Source organism: Poeciliopsis prolifica, unplaced genomic scaffold, assembly GCF_027474105.1.
Source record: "Poeciliopsis prolifica strain line A6 unplaced genomic scaffold, Auburn_PproV2 SCAFFOLD004, whole genome shotgun sequence".
NCBI classification, from domain to species: domain Eukaryota; kingdom Metazoa; phylum Chordata; class Actinopteri; order Cyprinodontiformes; family Poeciliidae; genus Poeciliopsis; species Poeciliopsis prolifica.
The window spans coordinates 4,920,109-4,944,763 of NW_026562379.1; the positions used below are offsets into that span (position 1 = coordinate 4,920,109).

General features: G+C 42.5%; 2 protein-coding genes across 2 annotated transcripts; both read left to right on the forward strand.

Moving 5' to 3' along the window:
• The first annotated feature begins 3,214 nt into the window (after positions 1-3,214).
• On the forward strand, positions 3,215-6,737 carry bcl7bb (BAF chromatin remodeling complex subunit BCL7B b). The gene is made up of 6 exons (XM_055027726.1): positions 3,215-3,359; positions 3,837-3,912; positions 5,138-5,225; positions 5,367-5,525; positions 5,625-5,728; positions 5,863-6,737. The coding sequence occupies exons 1-6, from the start codon at positions 3,247-3,249 to the stop codon at positions 5,932-5,934; spliced, it is 612 nt and encodes a 203-aa protein (XP_054883701.1). The 5' UTR covers positions 3,215-3,246; the 3' UTR covers positions 5,935-6,737.
• Positions 6,738-8,141: 1,404 nt separating this feature from the next.
• On the forward strand, positions 8,142-24,126 carry baz1b (bromodomain adjacent to zinc finger domain, 1B). Its single transcript, XM_055028528.1, is given in 20 exon segments — positions 8,142-8,897; positions 10,624-10,740; positions 11,376-11,520; positions 12,907-13,099; positions 13,173-13,294; positions 13,418-13,615; positions 14,074-14,253; positions 14,821-16,381; positions 16,708-16,846; positions 16,960-17,135; positions 17,213-17,327; positions 17,421-17,519; positions 17,759-17,949; positions 17,952-18,124; positions 18,997-19,144; positions 19,733-19,880; positions 19,995-20,110; positions 20,726-20,859; positions 20,953-21,059; positions 21,937-24,126. Coding segments are annotated over 20 exon segments (4,848 nt in total). The 5' UTR covers positions 8,142-8,778; the 3' UTR covers positions 22,604-24,126.
• Positions 24,127-24,655: the final 529 nt, after the last annotated feature.

The following is a 24,655-nucleotide window of genomic DNA, read 5'->3' on the forward strand; positions in this document are numbered from 1 at the left end:
AAAGCGCCGGGCCTTACGGCAGGGCGCCACTTCCGGTTTTTTCGCATTTCAAAATAAGAGCCAAAACACGACCTGCGGTCAAGGAATGAAATGTAAAGTTTAAATGTGATAAGCTCTAAATATACATAATTTTTTTTACAATAAATAAATATGGCAAAAAAAATGTGTTTTGTATTTTTATTTCAATGATGATTTTTTTTTTTTACACTGACTAAGTGATATAAACAAGCCCCAGTCTTAACTTGGTCTTGAGTTAAGGGGTCCTCAGAGGCCACTGTCCTGCAGTTTTTAGGTCTGCCACAGGTACAAAACTGGAATGAAATGGCTTAATTACCTCCTTCTTGTGCTAATGACCCAATTATTCTATCCAGGTGTGGTGCAGCGGAGGCACATCGAAAAGACACAGGTCAGTGGCCCTCCAGGACTGGAGTTTGACACCTGAATGGTCTTCATTGTAACACTAGATGGCTTGATAAATCAAATCACATTTATAAACAATTGTTGAAGCAGCCTGAATATAGGTGGGTGATTTACAACAACAACAAAAAAGACACATAAGCACAACTATAAGTTGGTCTGTCTTATGAAATAACATTAAAACTGCCGAGGTTTGTGGTGATGTAAAAAGGGAAAAGGTTGAAGAGATGTGATCACTTTTTTAAAGACACGCTAGAGTACAGGAGATGAAAATTTGTGGCCTCAATAAAATGGGCTTTTAAATAGTGACAAAAATTCTGTTAAGCATTTCCATTGAGATTTTGTTGAACAGCTTCATATTATTCATATATTAATTATTTTTCATCCATTTTCCCCCCCTGCTTGCACCTCTTATAACCTGGACTGATTTTCATGTTTTGAGGCTTTCAAACACAAATTCACAGGCTTAATAAAATCAAAAGAAATGTGGCTTGGCACATTGCAAGATCATAAGCTGTGAAATACATTTCTTGTACTCTGCTGTATTTTAACCCAGTGAAACATATTTTGAAACATTTTCTTGTCCGTTAACATTTGTGATCATTTTTTGACTTCAGCAGTTTACATGAATCTGACTGTTGGTATGCGACTGTGCGGAGGAGTCCTGTCTGCATTCTTAAATACGGGCCACTGATCTGCACGCTGGTGCACAAACACGGGACTCAGAGGATCGAGGGCTTTTATTCACAGAGTCCTCACAGGAACCAGCAGGCCTACACCTAAGACGCCCTGGAAGCTCCCAGCAACATGAGGACTGGCCTTGCTGCTATTTGGATATTTTCTCTGGCAACGGTCTCTGACTCCTCCCACAGTTTCCAGCCACTGGCTGCAGCCCCAGCAGGATCCGCCCACACCGCCGGAGACATGCATAGACACTCATTAACTCCAACCTCAGCCCGGATAAAACGCACTGCCAGGAGGCTGATTATGAGTTAGAAAAAAAATGAAATACTGCCCAGCCATTAGATTTTGTTGACCAAGGTAATAAACATTAAGTGCTATGACACAGAGTGTCATATAGTTAAGAGGTTCCATCTTCACTGTGAAAACGTTTCTGACCTTTGGCTTAAACATTTGCTCACACTTCAAAAATATTATTTAAAGCAAGTCTGACATTAAAAGGAAAAAAAAAAACAACAATATGCGACAGACACCTCGGGTAGACTTTTTAAAAAACTTTTTGTAAGCTGGTTGTTGTCACAGGATTTGAGTTTTTTGTGGCATGTCATTTGTGTCAACCTTTGCTCTGAGTCACCGATTTACAACAAACAGAAGCTTGCTTGTTTTGCGTGACTGACTGCTGACCTCTGCTGGTCACAATCAGAAACTACAATAGGGTGAGTTTTTTTTGTGTTTTTTTTTTATTATCAAGGGAGACAGTTTAGTTGCTCCCTATGTTTAAAGTACAAGAGCAGGAGGTACTCTATCACGGAGACCTTGTGAAATTTATGGAAAATTTTAAAAAGTTCATGCTGCGGTGACATATTATGAAAGCAGGGCAGTGAGGTAGAACCATGTGATGATGATTTCTTCATCTCAAACAACGTATTGAAAGCCAAAAACAGTGGGTTGGTGCCATTGACAAGATACAACGTTCATGACTCAGAATGTAGCTAAAGGATGTCCAATTTCATTTCTTTCTGTGAGTTTTCTTGTCCATTTGTTGCAACCTCTGAGCTCAGTGCCGATTCCGCCTGATAACATCCGGTTTGAAGTCGGGCAACCACATGGTACTGTCGGTCAGTTGTTAGTCCTTGCCTTGGTCTTATGATGTCAAAATGTGAACAGCATCACGAGAAGGACTGTTTGAACAGCAGTTCTGATTGAACCAGGACATTTATTGGTCAATTCATGGATCAGGCGCCTGTGGCAAAGTTTGACATGAAACTCCTTGTTAAAGAAGAGTAAGTTGTTTAACTGAAACATGGAACAGAAAGAAAACTGGCAGGATACAAGCTGGACAGGCTGTCAGTGCACCACGGGTACTGATTGCACTGCTCCACAAAAGATGTTTACACCTTCGGAGCCTTTTCACATGTTATCATGTTACAGCAACTTTGTTGTATTTTATTGTAATCGTATATCACAGAGAAACAAAGAGTAGTTCATAATTATGAAGAGGAAGTGATACAAGTTCCAAATTGTTTTAAAAGTACATTTGGAAAGTGTACCATACATTTGTATTCAGCTCCCCTGTTAAATTCATTGTTCATTTGTCTTTGCAAAACAGCTCAAGCTCAAGCCGAATGACAGAGGTAAACTGTGAATGTCATCTTTTTTGGAATACAACACCACCGACTTTAAATTTCTGAAAACTATGTAACCGCATTGTCTTTTTTTTTGTTGTTGTTACAATGTGATTTCATTGTGATGTATTTTTTTTTTAAATCCTCTCATGCTGAAAAAAAAAACGTTGACATTTTTAATTCAAAATTTATATTCTGAAAAAAACAAAGTGAACTACATATTATGTATATGGTTATATCAACACAACCAAATGTTTGATTTTAGTCAGGGCACTACGCTAAAATTATTTGATGTATTTCACTCTAAGAAGTCAGGAAAGAAAAAAAAACCCAAAAGAAAACAAAAACAATTGGAGAAATAAGTGGTATAAAAATGTCTTTTCTCTCTCATTTACAGCTGACAGAGTAATAAGAAAAGCCATAAAAGGAGAGAGGGTGAAAAGTCTTTTAATTAAGTCTCGCGAGATTACCAATGTTACAGAAGACTGGGGCTTGGTCTTGAAGTTTTCAGATGCATCTGTAGATGAATCATAACAGCACCAAGATGTCGGGACGATCAGGCCGAGCTGAGACCCGAAGTCGGGCTAAAGACGACATTAAAAAGGTTCTGGCAGCCATCGAGAAAGTGCGCAAATGGTATGTGGGCTATCTAAAGGACAATATGGAGGGGAATGTTTAGTGGACCGCTGCCTGCTATCTTGCTGCGTCGCTCAACAAACTTCAGTCGGAAAAGTTAGATGATTGACAAGGCTTCGGGCCAATCAGCGCCTCCGGTCGGCCGGAGGGGCGGGGCGTGTCGAGTTTTTTTTCCGCTGAGAGCTGTCAATATGGCTCCAGCAGCTTCGCATGCAGCGGGGCTTCAATCCGCTGAACTGCCCCGCTCGTTTCTGAATAACGCCAACAGCAAGCACCACCGAAAAGCTCACGATTTATAGCCCGCATAGCCGAGACTGTCAGAGAGCGCGTTAAGTTCAGTTACATCTGACGTGGACAGAGATAATATCGGCGCTCAGCATATTTTATCACCGACTGATACCCGCCGAGCAGATCGGGCGAAAGCTAAGCGCGTTCTGAACCCCGAGCTGATAATGACCGAATGAATCCGATCCACAGGGAGAAGAAGTGGGTGACAGTTGGAGACACGTCTCTGCGTATTTTCAAGTGGGTTCCAGTAACGGAGACAAAGCAGGTGTGTGGGCCTCCGTCATAAACAGTTACCGCTCCGACTGTGGTATGGCAAGCCGTCATGACATATAGTCAATCCACAATCCTTTTCCTGATCACATCAGACACGAGTAATGGCATCCCACATAGCAACAGTGTCACGCATATCAACTACAGGCATGATGACATTGTGATGCATAGAAGATAAGGTGAAAACCACTGATTATATCTTTACTAATGATAGATACCAGAGTAGTTAGTTTGAATATGAAATAAAAAATGTATATAAGATATGAAACATTCCTTAATATGTTATAAGTAGATGTTTGAAATGCTGGTTATTCTGTTGATTTGGTAATCTTATCAATCACCAGAATTGATAGATTTGATTCTGGTAATTGAATCTACCCATTCAATTACCATAATGAAAAGGTTTTTGAAACATCAGTTCAACTGTCCTCATCAAAAGTATCGTTTTACGTTTGTTTTTTTCTTTTAACTTTTGTCCTAAATTAAGTTTTTCTTAAATCCTTCAGGCTAAGTTCCCCTCTCCAATTTATGTACCTGCAGATGTACATTTTTCTCTGTCTGAAATTGATATTCTGAAAAAGACAAAAACATATGGATAGCTACAATGTGGTTGTTGTAGTCATAATTTATGTTTCACATCCTGTGAGATCCATTTACTTAAAGTATTTTTTTTGATAGTTACAATAAAAGTGTTTTTAAATATTATTTCAATTATTAGCATGTGAAGCTACTTTTAAGTGGTTCGAATAAAATATTTGGTTCATCGATGAAGGCTCCATAGGTTCTGTAAAGATTTTGTAGAACTGTATTTAGTTATACAAAATCTGAAAATATTATTTTTCCTTCTATTTGACACATATGAACTATTTTATGTTGATCTGTCCTAATACACACCATTAAGGTGCGTAGTTAACACACGGGGAGGGGCTGGGAATTTGAATACACTTCAATGCACCATATCTGAAATGTATATTTCTTCAAGAAAGATTATAGCACTTGTATCAACCATCTATAGTCTAGATACGGATAGTGTCCTGTTAAATGATGGAGTTGAATGTTTAAAAAGTGAAGTTTGCCAATGATGGAGGGACATACTTCATGTATAATGTAAAATGATTATTTTCACAGGAAAGAATTCGATTATATGCATCATATTGAAACATGTTTGCCACAGATTGTCTCCATCTAACACATTTTTATAATCTATTTTAATCCAATAGATATTTCGCACCAAATCCACTAGTGGAGAGGTCCGGGGTCTCAAAGATGTAGTGATTGAAAACACCAACTCAATGCTGGATTTCACCGGTAGGTTTGATGTTGGGGTTTAATGAGGGTAACAATAAAGCACACCGAGATTCGAATCTCGACTGGAATATGATTTTTTTTTTTTTTGACCAAAAACGAGCTCGTTTTAAGAATTGAAGAAGTCATGTGATATGCTCACAGATGAAAACAGCAACCAGAGCTTTCTGTCGGACGTTTATCAGCCAAAACTTGACAACAGCAGCAGCACGTCGAGCTCGCAGCACGTCAGCCCTCCGCATGCCTACAGCCTGCGGGCTGAAGACTCTCAGCCTCCCATGCTCGGACAGGAGACGGTCGACGGTATGAGAGTTTCTCTTTAATCGGCAGGTGCTCATTTTAAGGCCATGCACCTGTCACTTTAACAGTCTCTGCGTTTATGTTGTGAACAATGTACTCCAGAACCAGTACATTCGGGTCGGGAGGGTGCAGACGAGCCACCGACGCTCATCAAGGAGGACCCGCTTACATCTGGAACTGCCAGGCGGAGAACTCCAGACACTCAGGTTTTGTACATGAAACGTATTTCAATAAAGAATGCAAATGCCGCTACTAATACATTTTACATATTGAGCATCTGTTGTGTGACATAATTTTAAATTATTGACTATAACTTGACCCTTTTTTTTCCCCTCAACAGGATGAATTAGATGAATCGGGAGCGCCGCCTTTAAAGAGGATTTGCACAGGGGAAAATAATGGCTTGAGATAGCTTTTTTTCCCCCTATTTGTTGATGTAAGATTAGCAAAGCTTTCAGAAAATTTCTGGTTCAGATATTACATTTCTGCAATTAGGGAAAATGATTTAGCTTTTTTATGTTTAGAATTTAGTGTTTTGTTGTTTGGGTTGACTTGCTTTTAATTGAATGAAGACAGTTTTGTACGCATCCCTAGGTATCTCACTTCAGATGCTGAAACATTGAATTTTCTAAGTTGTACTTTAGTTAGACTTTTGCTATTCTTATGAACAGACTGGCTAGCCTTTTTTTTTTTTTTCATGTGTAGCTTGATGCAGATTGATGTTTAAATGTAACCTTAAGTTTTCAATTTGATGTTTCTTGTGATAAATCTTATGGTTTGTTTCATTCAAGAATAAAGTGATTTTTAAAAAATCAACAGTTTGCTTTTTAAAAATAATTAATATGTTCTGTAAACAATCCTGAGTGGTATGTTTCTCCTCGGATGTAATCAATTCATGGGTGCCACCGATGCTTCAAATGAAGAAAAGCATTTCCAGAAGTTGAAGACTCTAATTTTGACGATGAACTAAAATATTTCACCATTTTTCTTTTTCAGTTTTATTTTTCGTGTGTAGTTCCAAATCTAAAATGCAGAAACCGATTAAACTTGAAGTGGATTCTAGACTAAACACAGATTTTTGTTTTGCTTTGTGTGCAACTTAAAATTTATGAAACTTTTACTTCAATAGTAGTAGTACATTCTCCTAATACATTGCAACTGTATTGTTCGAAACTGAAGAAAAGAATCATTGAATAAAGATGATTTAAAACACAACTTTAACATCAACAGTTTTTGCAGTGTCTTTCTCTCCTAAATGAAGCCACCATTAGAAAGGCTGTAGCCATGAACTCTTAAGTAATTTTTTTTAAATGAAAAGTTTTGTTAAAGTACTGCCTTTTATACAGAGTAATCTGACATGTAATAGGCAGGTAGAGAAGTGGGGAAGACAGAAAAGTCCAGGGATCAGAAATCCATGTGTTGTGCTTACGTCACTCAGTGGACTATGTTGCAGAATTTTCACTTTTTTACACCTTGCTGGATTTAATTGGCTTGTAAATTTCTTCAATTTAGAAGTGCTTTATTTAACCACAAAGGGAAGTTAAATGTTGTTGAAACTCGCGATGGCACAGTTACTTTGAGAATGTAACTTTAATCAGATTACTGATTACTCCTTGAAGAAGTAACTTCGATTACTGATTTGGAAAGTAACTAAGTTACTTTAAAAGTAACTTTTTTAGTTACTTTCAGCAGCTGCTAACAACAACAATGCTCCGCCACCTGTGAAAATCACATTGATCTGTGCCAATACTTAATTGCAAGTTATTTTATAATGATTACATCAACAGTGTGTCTCCACTTATATGGTTGAGATTGTTTAATGCTTACAACAGCACAAAAAAAATTAGTAATTTGTACGTGTTTTTGTGGGGTTCTATTGTCTGGAAAACAATAGAACCCATTACTGATACCACTGGTTGAAACTCATCTAAGTGTCTCTACAGAGTTGTGGATGGTGATGCTATGAGCAGGAACCATCTCCTATAGCAGTCAGTCTTGCAATCAGTCTGATGGAACCTCTGACTGAAGAATGCTACTATATAACAGTGTCATAACTGCACTAGAATGCTAAAAGCTCAACTTCTGGGCAGCAGAGACAATATAGTAACATGTGCTAGATGACGCCAACACCATTAGTTCCTTGCAAGCACTGCTAATCCACCCCATTTGCTTTTGCTGCTTAAAATGATATATCAAAAAACTCCACTGGATTGCAGATCCAGCATGAATCGTGATCTTATGTGATGCAGCAGAAGGGGCTCTGCATTTAAATAAAAGCTGCCACTGGCTCTGAAAGGCCTGTTAAAAATAAAAATGCAAATGAAGTTTAAAAAAATTAATTGGGAGGAAAAACGTAGATTAATTACCCAATTTCTTTCAAGTTTGTTTTGGGTTTAGTTAACTAGCGATTTTGTCATCTTCAGGCAACTTCCTATTATTTGCTGTTCAACAGAAGCGGTTTATTTAATGTTCCTACTGACAGATGATGACAGACAGGCTCTATTAGCCAATGATAGCCAATTTTCAGCAATTCAATCAAGGCGCTACGTCAAGACAGCCAATGAGCTTTGAGAGGAGGCGGGGCGTAGGCGCGGCGCTGCCTGCTGCCGGGGAAACGAGCTGAGGGTTCTTTTGCCGGTGGACTAGAAACTCCCGCCATTTCGACAGGGAATTAACCTCTTGTTTGATTGGGGATACTTTCTTGTGACACTTGCGAATATTGTTTATTGATAAAACGAAACAGCGACAGCACAGCTAATCAGCAAAAAAGATCTGATCTAGTTTAAAAATACTTTGTTAGGACAGTGAAACTGCAGCCGAATTGAGCTCTGGCTGTTACCGCGAGTTTGATTTCGGTGTGGTTCTCAATCTTTCGTGTTCACCTGAAGGAACTAAAACTTTACCAACTAACCCGTCGGAGCAAAGCTTTAATATCTTTTACTTCCCGGATTTCTGGTTAAACCCAGCGCGTCTCCGCAGCTGCAGAAGCGGAGAATGTTGCGATGAGGCCATCGGTGAGAAGCGCACTGTTATTGTTTTGCAACGAGATAGAGAGCCAGACTGCTAGCTGATTAACTAGCTTCGGCACGCTCAGAGCCGGGGCCTGCCGGCTGTAAAGCGAGACGTGCTAGCGCTCGGTACATATATTACCGACGCTTGGATACATGCTAAGAACTAACAAGGAGTAAGGCCGTGCTAGTTTGTTGCCAGAAAGTCACGTTTAACCTCTGGCACTCGTGCCGTCTTTGGAACTGCCATGGCACCGCTTCTGGGCCGGAAACCGTACCCGCTGGCTAAGCCGCTAGCCGAGCCACCAGGCCCGGGAGAAGAGGTCTACATCATCGAGCATACCAAGGAGGCCTTCAGGAACAAAGAGTATCCTTTAACATCATGCTTTGAATCGATCTACCAAGCCAATCGCTACGTTGGTGGTCCGTCTATTATTTGCCTGGTTAGCAGTTAGACGCTTCCATTATTTTTATTCACAGGCCTGTTAAGGTGGTCAAGGAATTTGACATTACCTGTCATTTCTGTCCCTTAATGTCTCAATTACATGTACTCTGTTTAGAGTGGATGACAAGCTTCCTGGCTAACCATGTCACATCCCTAACTGCTACATTACAGCTATTCGTTAGCCTTTGAAACAGGTTAGAATTAGACATAAAACTAAAGTTTGCTTAATTGTTCGTGAAATGCGGACGAGTATCTTTCACTTTCAGCTTTCACGGCTAAGCTGACAGCTAGCGATGCTAGGAGGGCTAGTTAGCGCACTGCTAACGCTAGGCATCCCATTATGTCACAATGCTGCTGGCCTTGCTTCCACGGAGCAAAGCGGCAGCTCTGCTGGCAGGGGCTAGCTGGTCCTGTTAGCACACAACAACCTTATAGGACAACAGGGCGCTGAAACAAATTATCTCAAGGTTTTACTCGCTATTTGGCCTTTGTAGCCTCTTGTTTAGGGGTTGTTGATATCAAAGAAGCGCAAGTAGTCCTTAGCTGGCAGGCAGGTTGTGTAGCTAGCTGTCAGCACGCAGATGGGAGTAAAAGTAGCCAGGTGCTCCTGTGACTCCCTGATTCGTTGTTATGCTATGTTAAGGTACAGTATTTTAATTTGTGACACAGCTGTTCATGTTTTGAAACTGAACAGATGACTTCTTACTTTGGTCGCTGTCAGATTTTAGAGGACCAACTATAAACAAGACCATTGTCAAGAGAGTTGTTAGTTAGTTATGTCTTCTTCCATCTTCCTTAGATGAAGTCAAATAAAATGATACACAGTGCCTGCTAACATTAGATGCCATTCATGATAGATGTGGGAGGGGGAACACATCAATGAATTGGAGGAAATAATTTTTTTGTTTCGAGTCTTGACCTGCTGATCACTGCTTGGGGCCAATCAAGGACAAATTGGTCGATTCTGGCCCTTCTGGCAATTGATTGGTGCATCTCTAGAAATATTCAAATAATTTCATAGGCTATATTTGATTAAATTACATGTTCAGGGTGAACCTTTGAACTCTTCTCGAATTAAAGGAAAGGACACCAGCTTTTCTGGAATCTTGCAAAGATGAGCAGATGTTGACAAAGGATGGATGAATTATAAGCACATAAATTATCTAATGGTGAAATAATTCAAGAATATTTTGCCTTATAAAGTTATTTTAATTTCTGTTTGGGTCAGTCAACTTATGGAGAGTATGTGATTGCTGATCAAACCATAATAACTCCAAGTGACCTCCTGCTGGTCATGCAGATTATTGCAGTTATGTAAGCATATTTTCTTACAACAGACTATAAGCAGATCAAAAAACATTAGTTTAGATCATCCATTGGAACAGTGCAAGTAAGGCGTCTCTGTTCAATAGCTGTCTCTTGACAGAGGATTTATGTAAATTACAGAAAAAGTTAAGAATGAATGACCATACCTTATTTCGCTTCATAAAGAATGATAAGACATTGATGTGTTCATATTAATTACAAAAGAAATTTAAATACTTCACAACTTTTCCTAACCACACCCTATGACTCTGCATCTGGCTTTTATAGAAAGCTAATCACTTCTCATTTAGACATTGCACCGTCCTTGACAAATTGTGTCTAGAGAGTATGAGGCACGCCTGCAGAGGTATGATGAACGCATCTGGACATGCAAGAGCACAGGAAGCCTCCAGCTTACTCACAAAGAGGCCTGGGAGGAGGAACAAGAAGTCACAGAGCTGTAAGTGCGAGAAGCTTTAATCTAATCTCCGCTGGCTGCCGGAGCTGGTCTGTGATGATAGAAGGAAAAAAAAAGTTTCCTTTTATCATCCGTAGGTTTATTTTGTCATCACATCTGGAGAAAACTTTAAACCCATCAATGATCTGATTTCTATAAATACTTGCAAACAGTTTAGATGGACTCTTCAAGTCGTGTGAAAGCTGAATCGGATCATAGGGAACCGTAGTCTGCCAGCACAGGTCATATGGTTCACTGCTTTGTCACGGCTGAAATGATGAGCTTCACCTCTCAATGTTTTAATACAAAGTCTGAATTTGTCATACTTCAATATGTAATGGTCTAATGACGGTTCCTTTAGCCAGGTCTTTCTAACGACATGACCTTAGGAAGGCCTCATAGTACAGAGCAGATAAAGAGGTGCTCTGATCACTCAGGGTCATAAGCTGTATTTAAACTCTTAATTATATCCCCAGATTGTTTACTCCCCCTAGTGGTCACTGCTGCTTTTTTCAGCATCCCCACAAACTTGTGAACAACATATTGATAAGAAATATGCTTTAATTTATAATAATGGTAATATTGTTAACATAAATTGTATAATTTTAGTGTGACACTACCCATGTGTTTTTTTTTAGGCTTCAGGAGGAGTACCCTCTGTGGTTTGAGAAGCCAGTCCTTGAGATGGTCCACCACAACACGGTGTCCTTAGACAAACTGGTGGAGATGGCCTGGGTGGAAATCCTCACCAAGTATGCTGTTGGTGAAGAGTGTGACTTCCTGGTTTGTTTTGTTTTTTTATTTACTTGTTTTATTGCACCCTTGTTATCCCAGATAAAAAAAATTGTAGCCATTTAAAAGGGCAATATTATGTATTTTTCAGGTACATGTAGCACAACCAAATAATTGTTACCTTCAGTTGTTTTAAAAATGCTACATGACAATGTCAAATCTATTTGAAAAGCGCATTTAAAACACAGCAGTTGACCAAAGTGCTTCACAATTACAGCAACCAGTTTATCTTTTAAATCAAACATGACTGAAAAGAAATTTGCAATTTAATGCCTTGAAATTGGGCTTCTGTATCTTTAAGAAGCTCCTGCTCTTTCTGGCACTCCACTGTCACAACAATGCTCCTCATTAAGCAGTTTACATATAATTTACATTATATTAGGAGCGATGGGCTGAGAAGTAGTTTCTATAATAAGGTGTTTGTTAATGACTGCTGCCACTAGTCTGGAGGAGCCAAGTGGGGAATGGCTGGGGGAGGTGTGCTCTGTGAGGCAGAAGCTCCAAAGAGAAGCTTTGTGGAAATGGGCGGGGCTTTGAGAAACAAGCGTTTAGTAGTGATGGGTCCGGCAACGCCGATGCATCGGTGCATGTGTCAAGCAAATCAGAAAGCGCGGTGACGAAAGAACGGAGGGAATCCCAAACACTTAACATGGCAACTGAGAGTCCAGTGGACATCGGAGTAAATCCATTCTCCTGTCTCTTCTCTGGGCCTTTTCCCTTCGCATAGAAACTTTCCAAAGACATCTGATCTGTTTTTTACTCATTTTGCTACTTGTGGCTCAATGTCGGCACTTAAGAGGCAACCGAGCGAATCCGATTAAAAAACTTGCAAAAAAAAAGATTCTCCAGACTCAAATAATACATAAGACAGAAATATTTAATTATTTCTTGTGCAGCCTGGTGGTTGGGGATCACTGGACTAGGTCATCAAATAAGTTTGTCAACTTTGTTGCCTGCAGGGATTTTTAATATCCAGCAGGTGTCAGTATTCAGTGACACAGTATTGCCACAGTATCAGTACAATTTTGCTATGGGTCAAAATGCTTCATGACGCCTCATTTAGCCATCACTAGCATTTAGGTACCCCTGGATAGCTGCCACAGGATATTCAAGTATTTCATAAAACATGCATGAAAGGATCAAAATAACATTTCATTTATTTTTCTTGGTGAGTGAATAACATTCTAACATGATGTAAAGCTCAAAAAGTAAATTCTACATAATACCGCCCCTTTAAAAAAAGCTCATGTGAAACAATAAAGTTTTGATGGATTTAAGTTCATTAGATTGACAATAAGCTTTCAGCAATCATTTTATAAAATGCTCCAGTTCTGATCTAGTTTCACTTTTTTTTTCTTTCTTTGCTGCCAATTTTAGGTGGGAAAAGATCAAAGTTTGCGAGTGAAAGTGATCAAGATTCACCCCTTGGAGACCCCAGAGGGCGAGTCGGGTGAGAAGAAGCTTGAAGGTGCCTGTGACTCCCCATCCAGCGACAAGGAGAACGCAAGCCAGGAGAACCAGAGGAAGGAGCCCCCGTCTCGAGAGGAGGAGAACAGAAGGGAGAGTCTGAGTACGTCGTTGACCCTCAGAGTGTTTTAAAGCCTCTTCCTGTTTGCTAACGTGTCGTCGGTGCGTGCTAATAGGTGACAGAGCGCGGCGTTCTCCGAGGAAAGCTACCACTGCCATGAAGGAAGAGAAGAAGAGATGGGTCATGCCCAAATTCCTTCCTCATAAATATGACGTGAAGCTCATCAATGAGGATAAGGTGAGTAACTTGTTTACTGTGTTGCTTTTAATGGATTTTCTCTGACTTGATGCAACCATCAGTATGTCATTTACTTGCTACTGAAACTGACCCTGCTCTCCCATCTTCCTCTACTAATAATAGGTGATCAGTGATGTCCCAGCAGACAGTCTCTATAGAACAGAGCGACCTCCAACCAAGGAGATCATGCGCTACTTCATCAGACACTACGCCCTGAGGCTGGGCAAAGGAGAAAGCGCCCCCTGGGTGGTCGAAGATGATCTGGTGAAAAAATACAACCTGCCCAGTAAATTCAGCGACTTTCTCCTCGATCCACAAAAGGTAATGATAACCACAAACTGAAATGTATTTTTCTTAAGATTTTACGTGAAAAGCCCACACAAAGTACTGTATTGACAGGATGTGGAAGAAAATGGATAACCTCAGTGTAGATCCAGTGAAGGTTTATTTGAGAACGTTAGTAAACGAATGGCATCAAGAAGACCCAAGGAAGACAGCAATGAGGAATGAAGCTGTGGTGAAGTTTAAAACTGTTGGCAGCTATGAGATGAACTCATGATTTCTTTTCACTTCACAAGACTGAGCCACTTTGTGCTGAATGACAACATAAAATCCTCCAAAAAAAAAAAAAAATTCAAAATTAAGGTTTAAGTGTTACAATTGTAGAAGAAAAAGGAAGTTCAAGGCATATGAATATTTTCTTTCCCCCAAGACACTGCTCTTTAATATTGAGTAATAGTTTCTTTTCCTGTGTGCTCATTCCTTTTCTTTGTCAACAGTTCTTGGCAGGAAACCCGTCCACGAAGCGTAAAAGCTTGACTTCTCCCGAAGGTAAACCTAGCAAAAAGGTGAAAACTGGTGACACTCCTGGAGAGGACTCAGGAAGTGAGAAGGGAGAGAAGAAGAAGAAGAAGAAAGAAGGGTTGCCTCTTAGTCCCACCATATGGGGTCATATGCAGGTTAGTTGACGGGTTTCCACTTCATAAGGTGTGAAGGTCCTTAAGGGAAGGAAATCGTTCCACTTAGGGGCAATACACACCAGCAACATCAGCAAATTTTTTAACTTGCACTGTGCAGTAATGTTTGCACTACTGAATAAAACATGAATGGAAACGGCACATCTGGACTGTAGCTCTTCCTCTTTTGTGCTGCTGTGGTAGTTCTTCTTCTACTGTTTTATTGTAGCACCATTAGCCACCTGCAGGCGTAAATGAATAACTGCACATGATAAAAATTAATAGATGTGGTTTGATGCTGTGTGTGAAAAGTGTCTGTTGTATAAAAGTGTTTAATTACTTTTTTCATCTCTTAGGACTCTATGATAAATCCATTTTATTAATTAATCATATTTTTTGGTATTTGAAGATTTATTCTTTTTCCACCAATGCACTCACTGAGTTTCTGTATTTAAAATTTTGTTTTTTTATATATCTTCTATTTTTTTGGACTTTGAATGTAAGCCATGTTGCACACCCCTAAGCTCTGTTTTTAAATAATAAGTAATTTTTTTTTACTATTTCTTTCAGAAGATGAAGATGAATGGCTCCCCCCTAAAGGTAAAGAACTCTGGAACTCCTAAGAAAGGAGACGGAAAAGGCTCTGCTCCCTCCACTCCAAGGTCCGGCAAGAAGGCCGGGGACAAAAAAGATGGGAAGAAAAGCGGAAAGGGTGGTGATAAGAAACTTGATGTTCTAAAATCTTCTAAAAAAGATGGAAAAACTGGCGATAAGACGCCAAAAATGAAGCAGATGACTCTGTTGCAACTGGCTAAGGGAACCCCTGCAGCGAGCCCGAAGAAGCGGGCTCGCAGCTCCAGTCTGGGCACACCCAAACTTGGGAAGCCGCTGCACCCTATGGCGTTGCATCTCGTCCGCTACTACAAGGAGCACAAGGGAAAAGAGGATAAGAAGACGTCCCTCTCTTCCCTCATAACCAAAGCTGCCAAGACGTTGTCCGCTGAAGACCGCGGGCGTCTGCCGGACGAGCTGAAGGAACTGGTACAGAAGCGATGGGAGCTGCTGGAGCAGAAGAAGAGATGGGCAGCCATGAGTGAAGAAGAGAAGAACGAGGAGATGAAGAGGAAGCGCGCCGAACTCAAAGAGAAGCTAAGAGAGAAGGCCAAAGAGAAGCGCAAGCAGGAGATGTTGGTCCGCCAGGAGCAGTCGCGTAGATATGAGGATCAGGAGATCGAAGGCGGCAAAGCGCTGCCGACGTTCAAGCTGGTGGACATGCCCGAAGGCCTGCCCAACACGCTGTTCGGCAGCGTCGCCATGGTGGTGGACTTCCTCCACTGCTACGCCGGGTTGCTGATGCCCGAGGACCAGTACCCGATCACAGCGGTGGCTCTGATGGAGGCGCTGGCCGGGGAGCGCTCCGGATTCCACTACCTGAACCGCGTGTTGGTGGTGCTGCTGCAGACGCTGCTGCAGGACGAGCTGGCCGAGGGCTACAGCGAGCTGGACATGTCCCTGTCGGAGATCCCGCTCACCATGCACTCGGCGTCGGAGCTGACGCGCCTGTGCCTGCGGCCGTGCGACGCGCACGACGAGAGCGGCCAGGGCTCGGAGGACTCGGGCGCGGTTGGCGGCTACGACGACGTGGTGAGCAGCGAGTTCCTGGAGAAGCTGGAGACGGTGGAGGTGTTTGAGCTGAGCCCGGAGGAGAAGGTGGACCTGCTGGTGGCGCTGTGCCACCGCATCCTCATGACCTACTCGGTGGAGGACCACGTGGACGCCATGCAGCAGCGCTCGGCGGAGCTGTGGAAGGAGCGCCTGGCCATGCTGAAGGAGGTCAACGACCGCAAGAAGGCAGAGAAGAAGATGAAGAAGGAGATGGAGAGCAAAGGTGGGGTCAGTCCCGGTTGTGTCACGGGTTCATCCGACACGTTAAGATATTTACCAACTTTTACGTTTTCTTGGCTCAAAGGTGAGAAGAAAAAGGAGGGAGCAGCTAAAAAGGAGAGCAAGAAGGAAGTGAAGGTGGAGCCGGAGCCGGAACCTGAGGACCTGATCAGCCTGGTGAAGAGCCGGCGGCTGATGGCCATGCAGGCCAAGAAGGAGAAGGAGGAGCTGGACCGGCAGAACAAAGGTAAACCTGGCAGCTGGCCAGTCATTTGGCTTCTGGCCATATTTGACCAAGCTTCTGAAGCTATTTAACTGTGGTGTACTGGTGCAGAGTTACCACATAAATATGTAATTCAGTGCATTTATACCTATTTTAAAAAAGAAATGGATTAGATCAGTATGGACTGTTTCTAAAAACTCAGATATCTGTATCAGTATGGAAAGTGAAGGAAGTGGACTAGTGCATCTCTGTGCTAAATGTTGTGATAAAAAAGCGTCATTGGGTGCAGAGGCCTTTCAAGCCTCTTCACTATGAATGACTGACTGACGGTTTCTGTGTTGGCTCTGCAGAGCGGATGGAGAAGGAGGCCGAGGAGGAGCGGCTGCGGAAGCAGAAAGCCTCAGCAGAGCGCGCCTTCCAGGACGGCATAACCAAAGCCCGACTGGTGATGCGCCGGACACCGCTCGGCACCGACAGAAACCACAACAGGTTGCTGCTCCATCTGTGTGCTGACCTCGTCCAGCGTTCTGCCGCGGCAGCTGAGGGCCTTCTGATAAATGAATTAGTCCCAACTAATGTGTCGTTTTTGTTTTTTTGTGAAGATACTGGCTTTTCTCCGACGTGGTTCCCGGGCTGTATGTCGAGAAGGGCTGGGTGCACGACGGCATCGACTACAGCTTCACTCCTCCACCCGAGGAGAAAGCGGCTGAGCCAGAGATGGAGGAAGAGGAGGAGGAAGGCAGCGAGGCAGCTTCAGTTCCCGATTCACAAGGTAGAGGTACGATCAGATCTGGAACTAGGTTCACATGTGTGGTTGTGTGTTTCCTGTACACCAGGTGTGCGTTTGAATTGCAGAAGCTGAAAAAGACGACGCGAGCGTCGACGGCGCTGCAAGTGAAGGAGTCCATCAGGGGGCAGCACCAGACGTCTGCATTGAAACTACAATTCCTAAACAGGGGCAGAATCTTTGGTGGGCATCTACATTGGCTGTTTTCCCAACGATGCTTTATTTTTATTCTCATTTCATCTTAATTTAAATTTGACTTTCTGACTTTCCTTCCAGGTTTGTCATCGACAACCCGGCTGAGCTGGAGGATCTGGTGGAAAGTCTTCATCCTCAGGGAGTTCGAGAGAGCGAGCTGAAGCTAAAGATCCAAAGCAGGTGAATGGGCTCCTATAATTGGACATAATTACTTTAACACACACAGGGCAGGGCAGCCTTATGACTACCAGCTTAATGTGACCTGCTGCAGAAAAAAGACAAAATGTCTAACTTCCTTTAAACCTTAAAACCAAACCTACTTCTACAGGAAGCAGAGCAAACAAACCTGCTTTTATGAACAATGTGACAATAAGGCTGCAATAGAGAATTTAAGTAAATATAAAACTGTAAATGTTCAGGTACCAGGACATCCTACACTCCATCTATTTGAGTCGTAAATCCAAACTGGGACTCAGGAGCTGTGACGGCTACGCCGAGCTGCTCAAATACATGCGCAGCGACATCCAGGAGATACTGGCTACCGACAGTAGAATAGAAGAGTCACATTGCTTAAAAAATGTCCCACCCCATGTAACTGTATGTACGCTTCTCTGATGAAAAGACATGGAGAGACATCAGTCACAGCTCATCAGGCATGTGTCATCAAGAAGTTCCTGCAGGGCTTCATGGCTCCCAAGCAGAAGAAGAAGAAGAAACAAGCAGGGGAAGAAAGCAGCAAGGCCGAGGAGGTGGACGAGGAGAAGAAACTAGCAGAGGAAGCCAGGGTAAGACCGCCACACAGCAGGACAGCAGTTTCCATTTCCGTTGTCTCACAGATGTATTCATACCTTAAACTTTTCCACATTTTGTCATGGAGTGAAATTAAATCAAAATAGCAAAAATAATTGTGTAGTGGAAGAAAAATAATTCTTGTTTTTATTTTTCCAATCTGAGTGTGGCTTATGCATGTATTTGGCCTAATTTATTCTGAAACACCTAAAAACTGTAAAGCAAGCAGAGCATGTTGCGGAGATGTTTCTCTGTTCAGGGCTGCAATTTCACTTGTAAAACTTATGGACACATGTGCATCTTCCATTTCTAAGATTTAAATACTTTTAGAGTTTACTGTTGTAACAAACTATTAAATGTTTTCTTTTTTTCTTTTTTTTTGCAAAGTTCTAAAGGCTGAAATCATTTTTGAATTAACCGTCGGCTAATTTAGTGATGGATTAATCGTTAACAGGAGCATGCAGACTCAAAAAAAGTATTTGCTGAAAAAACAGTCAGCAGTAGTTCAGCCAAAATTGTTCAAAATATATTTACATTAAACATTAAAGGATTTGTCTGTAAACATGTTCGACCCAGAACTCGTTAAGTGGCAGTTTCAGCTTCGCCTGGTTCAAATTCACTGAAGGCATGCCGTTGCTGCACCTTAGGCAATAAAATGTTTACTTTCGTCTTTATAAAGAAATTGAATTGTTTGTTTTCGTTTGCATCTTTTGAATTCGTATAAAAACGTCACTCTATTTATGCGATTAATCGTTGTGGTAATCAATTACTAAAAGAATTGTTAGTTACTGCATTAGAGTCACTGTAAGCCACCAGGTTGATCATTTGAAAAAGACAAAAAGAAACTGGGTTAATCTCCTCCTGTCAGGTAGCCACAGCGGTAGAGAAGTGGAAGTTGGCCATCAGGGAGGCGCTGACCTTCTCCCGGATGCACGTTCTGCTGGGAATGTTGGACGCCTGCATAAAGTGGGACATGTCTGCAGAGAACGCTCGCTGCAAAGTCTGTCGCAGGAAAGGTAAGGAAGGCTTACTACTTCTTTTTTTATTATTCTTATTATTCTTTTTAAACACAGTTTGGCTTTTGTATGCAGACGTGCGTCAGATGTTTTTCGTTTCCTGTTTATTTTCTGAGCTAGCGAGACTCACTTCAGAAACATTGACCCTGACAGAACTGGAGTAGCGACAGCTTTTCCCTCGTCGCTACAGAACAGCGGCGTTGCGATGAACTGCCTGTTACCTCTTGAAGTTTTCACAGACGGTTTATCTGAATGCTGCAGTGGTCTCATCCCTGTCCAGAACTCAGGAAGGACATGCCTCTAAGGCTGATGGAGTGTAGGACCAGACCCAGACAGGGAGGCAGCAGAAAGCTCAGAGCAGAGCAGGGTAGATGTGTCAGGCAGGTCTACGTTGAGAGCCGGCAGCTCCGCACGCCCTCAGGTGACCCTGTTGTGATCTGCTACCTGCACAGCACTGGCAACACTCACAGCAGTTTGATTTAGATTGAGCAGGAAAGGAAAGAAGTGAAGGCATGGTCTTTAAATAACAGAAAAAAACCTCTCTAGTTCACTTTTGTTTTATTTTTTTTAAAACCTCTTCGGCTTCAGGCGATGATGAGAAGCTCATCCTGTGTGACGAGTGCAACAAGGCGTTCCATCTGTTCTGCCTGCGACCGGCTCTGTACCGCATCCCTGCTGGGGAGTGGCTGTGTCCTGCCTGCCAGCCCACCGTGGCCAGGAGGGGCTCACGCTCAAGGTGGGGGGCCCGGAACCGGCCGAGTCACCTGAAGCTGCAGAGACCTGCGCGTTTCGGCTGTTTGTCTTCCTGCATAAAGGATGAATGTTTTTTTTTTTACCTCTTTGGTTGCAGAAATTATAAACAAGACACCGACGAAGAGGAGAGTGAGGAGGAGTCTGAAGAGGAATGCTCTGAAGACGATGACGAGGATGAGGAAGAAAATGACTATAAAGCCATGGGGCACAGCTGTGAGTATCTGACAGAAATGTATCCCGAACTCTTATTTAACGGTCTACATCTGATGAAGGAAGGCTTCACTATCAACATGGAAAATTGCAACGTACAGTCATTTGTAGGACTGAAAATGAGCTGAAAGAAATCGAGGATGTGGATGTGAATTACTGATATAAAAACTAAGACTAATGTGAAAAGTGAAGTTGCTCTACAGAAGTTGGTTTTGGAGAGAGAACCTTCCTCTTCGCTAGAGTTTGGGAATTAGAAGAATGCCGATGGCTGAAATCCAGGCCCCGTCCTCGCTGCGTCTCTATTGTCTGTGTATTGTCATTCATCAGCGTTCAGGGTCTGAACTCCGCTTTGAAGCTGTTCCATGTCTCACTCTGACTTCACTCAGAGAATGTGGCGCGATGAGCCCTCTGTCAGCTCCAGCCTGCGTGGCGTGGATAACGACGACGAACAGTTCCAGAGCAGATGCCTCTGATTATTTGAGTCCCTTTAGCCTATCAGCCTCAGTCTGGATCAATAGGCCTTAAGACGTCCACAATGTCCAGCTTTCATAAGCACAAGTGAACGGCAAGCATCCTGACTTGTTCTTTCCCTGCGCCTCATGTTGCTCCTGTTTACAGTGAGGCCGAGGAAGAAGAACAAGCAGTCTTCATCACGCCAGAAGAGCTCTAAAAGTAAAGCCAAGAAGGCGTCCAGCAGGCAGAGCAGCAAGCAGAGAGCCGGGCCCAGCAGCCCCGCAGACATCGACGAACTGGTGAGAAATCACTTCTCAATGTGTGGGAGAGGGAAAGAAAAAGTGGAATCAATGAGAGACATGAGCTAATCATTGTGATGATCATTTCACCAGGTGAGGCAGAGTACCCAGACGGGGGTCAGCAAGCAGGCGCTGGAGCTGGAGAGGTGTGAGGAGATCCTGAAGAAGCTGATGAAGTTCCGCTACAGCTGGCCCTTCAGGTGAGCCGGGACTAGGAACACTTACGAGACGTACTGTATTTTCTGGACCATAGAGCGCACCATACTATAAGCGTCCATAATAACTGCTGGATTTACTAATCCTTGTGTCTCCAACGCCAAACCATGGATTCGTTCACGCCGAGCTTACATGCAGCAGCTCTTTCACCCTCCCTCCAGATCGATAGCCCTCAAATTAAAAGCTGCATCATATGAGTTTCAAAGCAATTCTCCCTCGTGCCTGCTGTTAGCATGTGCTTGTTCTAAATGAAATTTAGCACTTTCTTCTTTGATTTCCAATTTTGACTTCCAGTGACTCACTTTCTGCTAAAGAGCCTCCTGGTGGTTGAAGAAAAATCGACAGAAAAGTTGCGCCTGATTATAAGCAGCATGGCAAAGATAATATCAGGCAAAGATAACCTGAACAAATATGAAATGCAGATTTAGTGTTTTTTATTTTTATGGTGATTTTAGGAGGGGAAAAAAGTGTCTTAAGTGGAAAAACATAACCCCTGCTCTTGATTTGCATGTAGACAAGAAAAAGTTTAATTCAGTCTCATCACTGAATTCACACCTCTATGATAAAGAAATAGAAATGTGACATGGCCTGAAAAAGAAACTCCACTTGAACTGACAAATGATGAATATTTCAATCTGGAAAGTGACATTGAGCCATTGCTAAGGCTTTGGGATTATTGGTAAAGACAAAGGAACAGAACTGGCTGACTCTAGTGAAACTTAGTAAAATGTGGCTAATAACTGGTATTAATGACCTGATATCTGGAGGAGGGAGTAATTACCCCTTCAGTCGTGGCGAATCGTTTAGCTCCCTGATCTTCAGTCTGATGTGGCGCTTTACGTGTTCTCTGTTGCCTTCCAGGGAGCCCGTTTCTCTGGACGAGGCCGAGGACTACCTGGACATCATCTCAGAGCCCATGGACTTCCAGACGATGCTGGGGAAGTTCGGCCAGGGCTCATACCGACACGCCCAGGACTTCCTGGAGGACATGAAGCTGGTGTTCTCCAACGCGGAGGAGTACAACCAGCAGGGCAGCACTGTGCTCTCCTGCATGGGCAAGACGGAGCAGACGCTCACCGAGCTCATCCAAAAGCTGCTCCCCGGAATCAGCTACCTCCGCCGGCGCTCCCGCAAGCGTGTCAACCAAGCTCCTCCTTCATCTGAGGAGGAGGAGGAAGAAGACGAGGAGGAGGGTGACGACGATGAAGGGGACTGCAAAGAGCAGAAAGAGGAACCCAAGAAGAAGATGCAGAATGGCAAATCGAGCCGGAAGACGGGCAGGAACGTTCGGGGCCGGAAAGAGGAGAGCGAGAGTGAGGCGGACAGCGAGGAGGAGAGCAGCAGCAGGAGGAGGAAGAGCAAGAGGACCTCCGGTGCCTCCGGCAGGAAGGATTACAGGGAGCTGGACAGCGACGGGGAGCAGGGTACGAGGAGAACTCGTCTGCGGGGGGGGCGGGGTGACGCCAGCAGCGACGAGGAGCAGCCCAGCCATCAGCAGCGACATTCCAAGAGACTGAAACGCTCGTGAGGAACCCAGGATGTCTTCTCTCCATCATAATCTGTGGACCACTGGCTCTCTTCCTCCTCCTCCTCCTCCTCCTTCTCCTGCTCCTCCTCCTCCTCACAACCAGCAGGACTCAGATCTCAGAAGGACTGGTTTTTGGTTAACAAATTTATGTTCACATTTTGGAAAACAAAAAAACGGATTTATATTTGTAACATTTTTGATATCGACAATGTTGTTGTTTTTTTGTCCCAACCAAGAAAAATGAACCTTTTACGATAATTACTTTTCCTCATGGCTCTTAGGATTAGTATTTCAGTTTGCCGTCAACATCATCACACTATCCTGACGCCTTGTCGCCAGACCGTCTCTTTGCTGACCTTTTTTTGTCCTGGGTAATTTATAGCTGCCAAGATGTTTAAATTTCATTTCTGCATTCATACTCCTGGCCAGGAATTTCAACTGGCTTGAGCTTCAGATTATCTTCAGGAACCAGAGCGGCTCATGGAGCCTCTTGTCTGTAGTGCCCTGCCACTTTAAAACACCTCAGATGATTCGCCTATTTGTATTCCTCCTTTGTAAAAGTAACGGCACCGGGCGTAAATAAAACTGTGTTTAATCATTTCTATACAGTATTTAAAACCAGTCTTTTTTTTTTTTGTTGTTGGGTTTTTTTGTTTGTTTTTGGGCTCATTTTATTTGATATTGTAAATGAAAACTTGTCCAATAAATGCACAGAGAACACGTCTCAGCAGAAATGACAATTCTTACTTTCTGTAACCAACGTGCAACTCAGTTTAGTTTAAAATTGACGCCATGTTCCAGAAAAATTGTCACTAGGGGGCGCTCTGCTTCTCCGTTTAATCCTACAGCCGCTGCAGAATTCACTGCCTGATTAAAAATATTTCATTTGAATCAGTCGACACAGAAAGTCAATGTAAATCAGATTTTTTTTAAATTAATGCCCAATGTGTATATATTTATACATTTGTGTATACAGATAAGGTTGGTTTTCCCCTCTTTTTCTGTCTGTACTGTGAGATGCTGTGTTTTACTAGTGCTGTTAACATCCAAACTTTCTAGTCACAAGTTTGTTTGTTTTTGTTTTTTTGCCCAACCTATTTCTGTTCAGCTTGGTTTTGCTCACCCAGAAATCTGTTTTTAATAAAAAAAAAAATAATAAAAAAAATCTCCCTGAGATGTCAGCGAACAAACAAAAAGGCGACTGGACCCTCTGAGGGAAATCTTGTTTGTAGATGCTTTCCTTGTTCTTGCAGGACCTGCAAAAGGCTTTTACACTTAATTTTTTAATATATATATATATTTATAGTCTAAAGCGGGGTTGAGCAGGCTGGAGGTTTCTCGTGTAAAGGATAAAGGCCAGAGACCATGGCTCTGCCTGATTTTATTTAGGCAGAGCCGAGGCCTGGTGTCAGGTCGGTCTGACAGAAATCACTGCCATCATGAGATAATGGACTGGGGAGAAGACCGGGCCAGCCTTGATGGCTGAACTATGTCTTTACTTTTTAATAAAAGATTCAAACATTTGTCATTGTCTCTGGTGGTATATTTTTGCACTGCAGCTCACTTCATTTGGATCCAAATTTGATATTTTTGGACCATCTTCATTAAAAGAATGGAAATTAGTAATAATACTTAGCATACTAATGCTTAGTTGAGTGTCTATTCCTTAGACCTTCTCGCATAACACATTTTCTACTGGATTTTACCTGAATCCAACACTTTGTAACATCACCTTTTAATGCATTCACAGCTGCAAGTCTTTTTCAAATATGTCTACCAGCTTAAGGTTTTCGCAGATGACAACATGTTCATTTTTCTTTCTCTGACCGCCTTCCTTGTCTCTGGTCGTGTCTCCATGCCGTGATGGTCCAGCCCAGTGTTTCTCAGTGGGTAAGTTGTGTTAAGGTTGATAAGTAATGCGCGTTTTCCACCGTTTTCCAGGACGCTAGCCATACTAGCTAACATTTTCCATACTAGCTAACATTTTCCATACCAGCTAACATTTTCCATACCAGCTAACATTTTCCATACTAGCTAACATTTTCCATACTA

Excerpts from the sequence above, each read along its gene's own strand:
- bcl7bb (XM_055027726.1), top strand. The coding sequence starts at position 3,247 with ATGAATCATAACAGCACCAAGATGTCGGGACGATCAGGCCGAGCTGAG. Across the intron at positions 3,360-3,836 it reads ATCGAGAAAGTGCGCAAATG|GGAGAAGAAGTGGGTGACAG; the intron begins GTATGTGGGCTA and ends TCCGATCCACAG. Across the intron at positions 5,526-5,624 it reads CGGACAGGAGACGGTCGACG|AACCAGTACATTCGGGTCGG; the intron begins GTATGAGAGTTT and ends AATGTACTCCAG.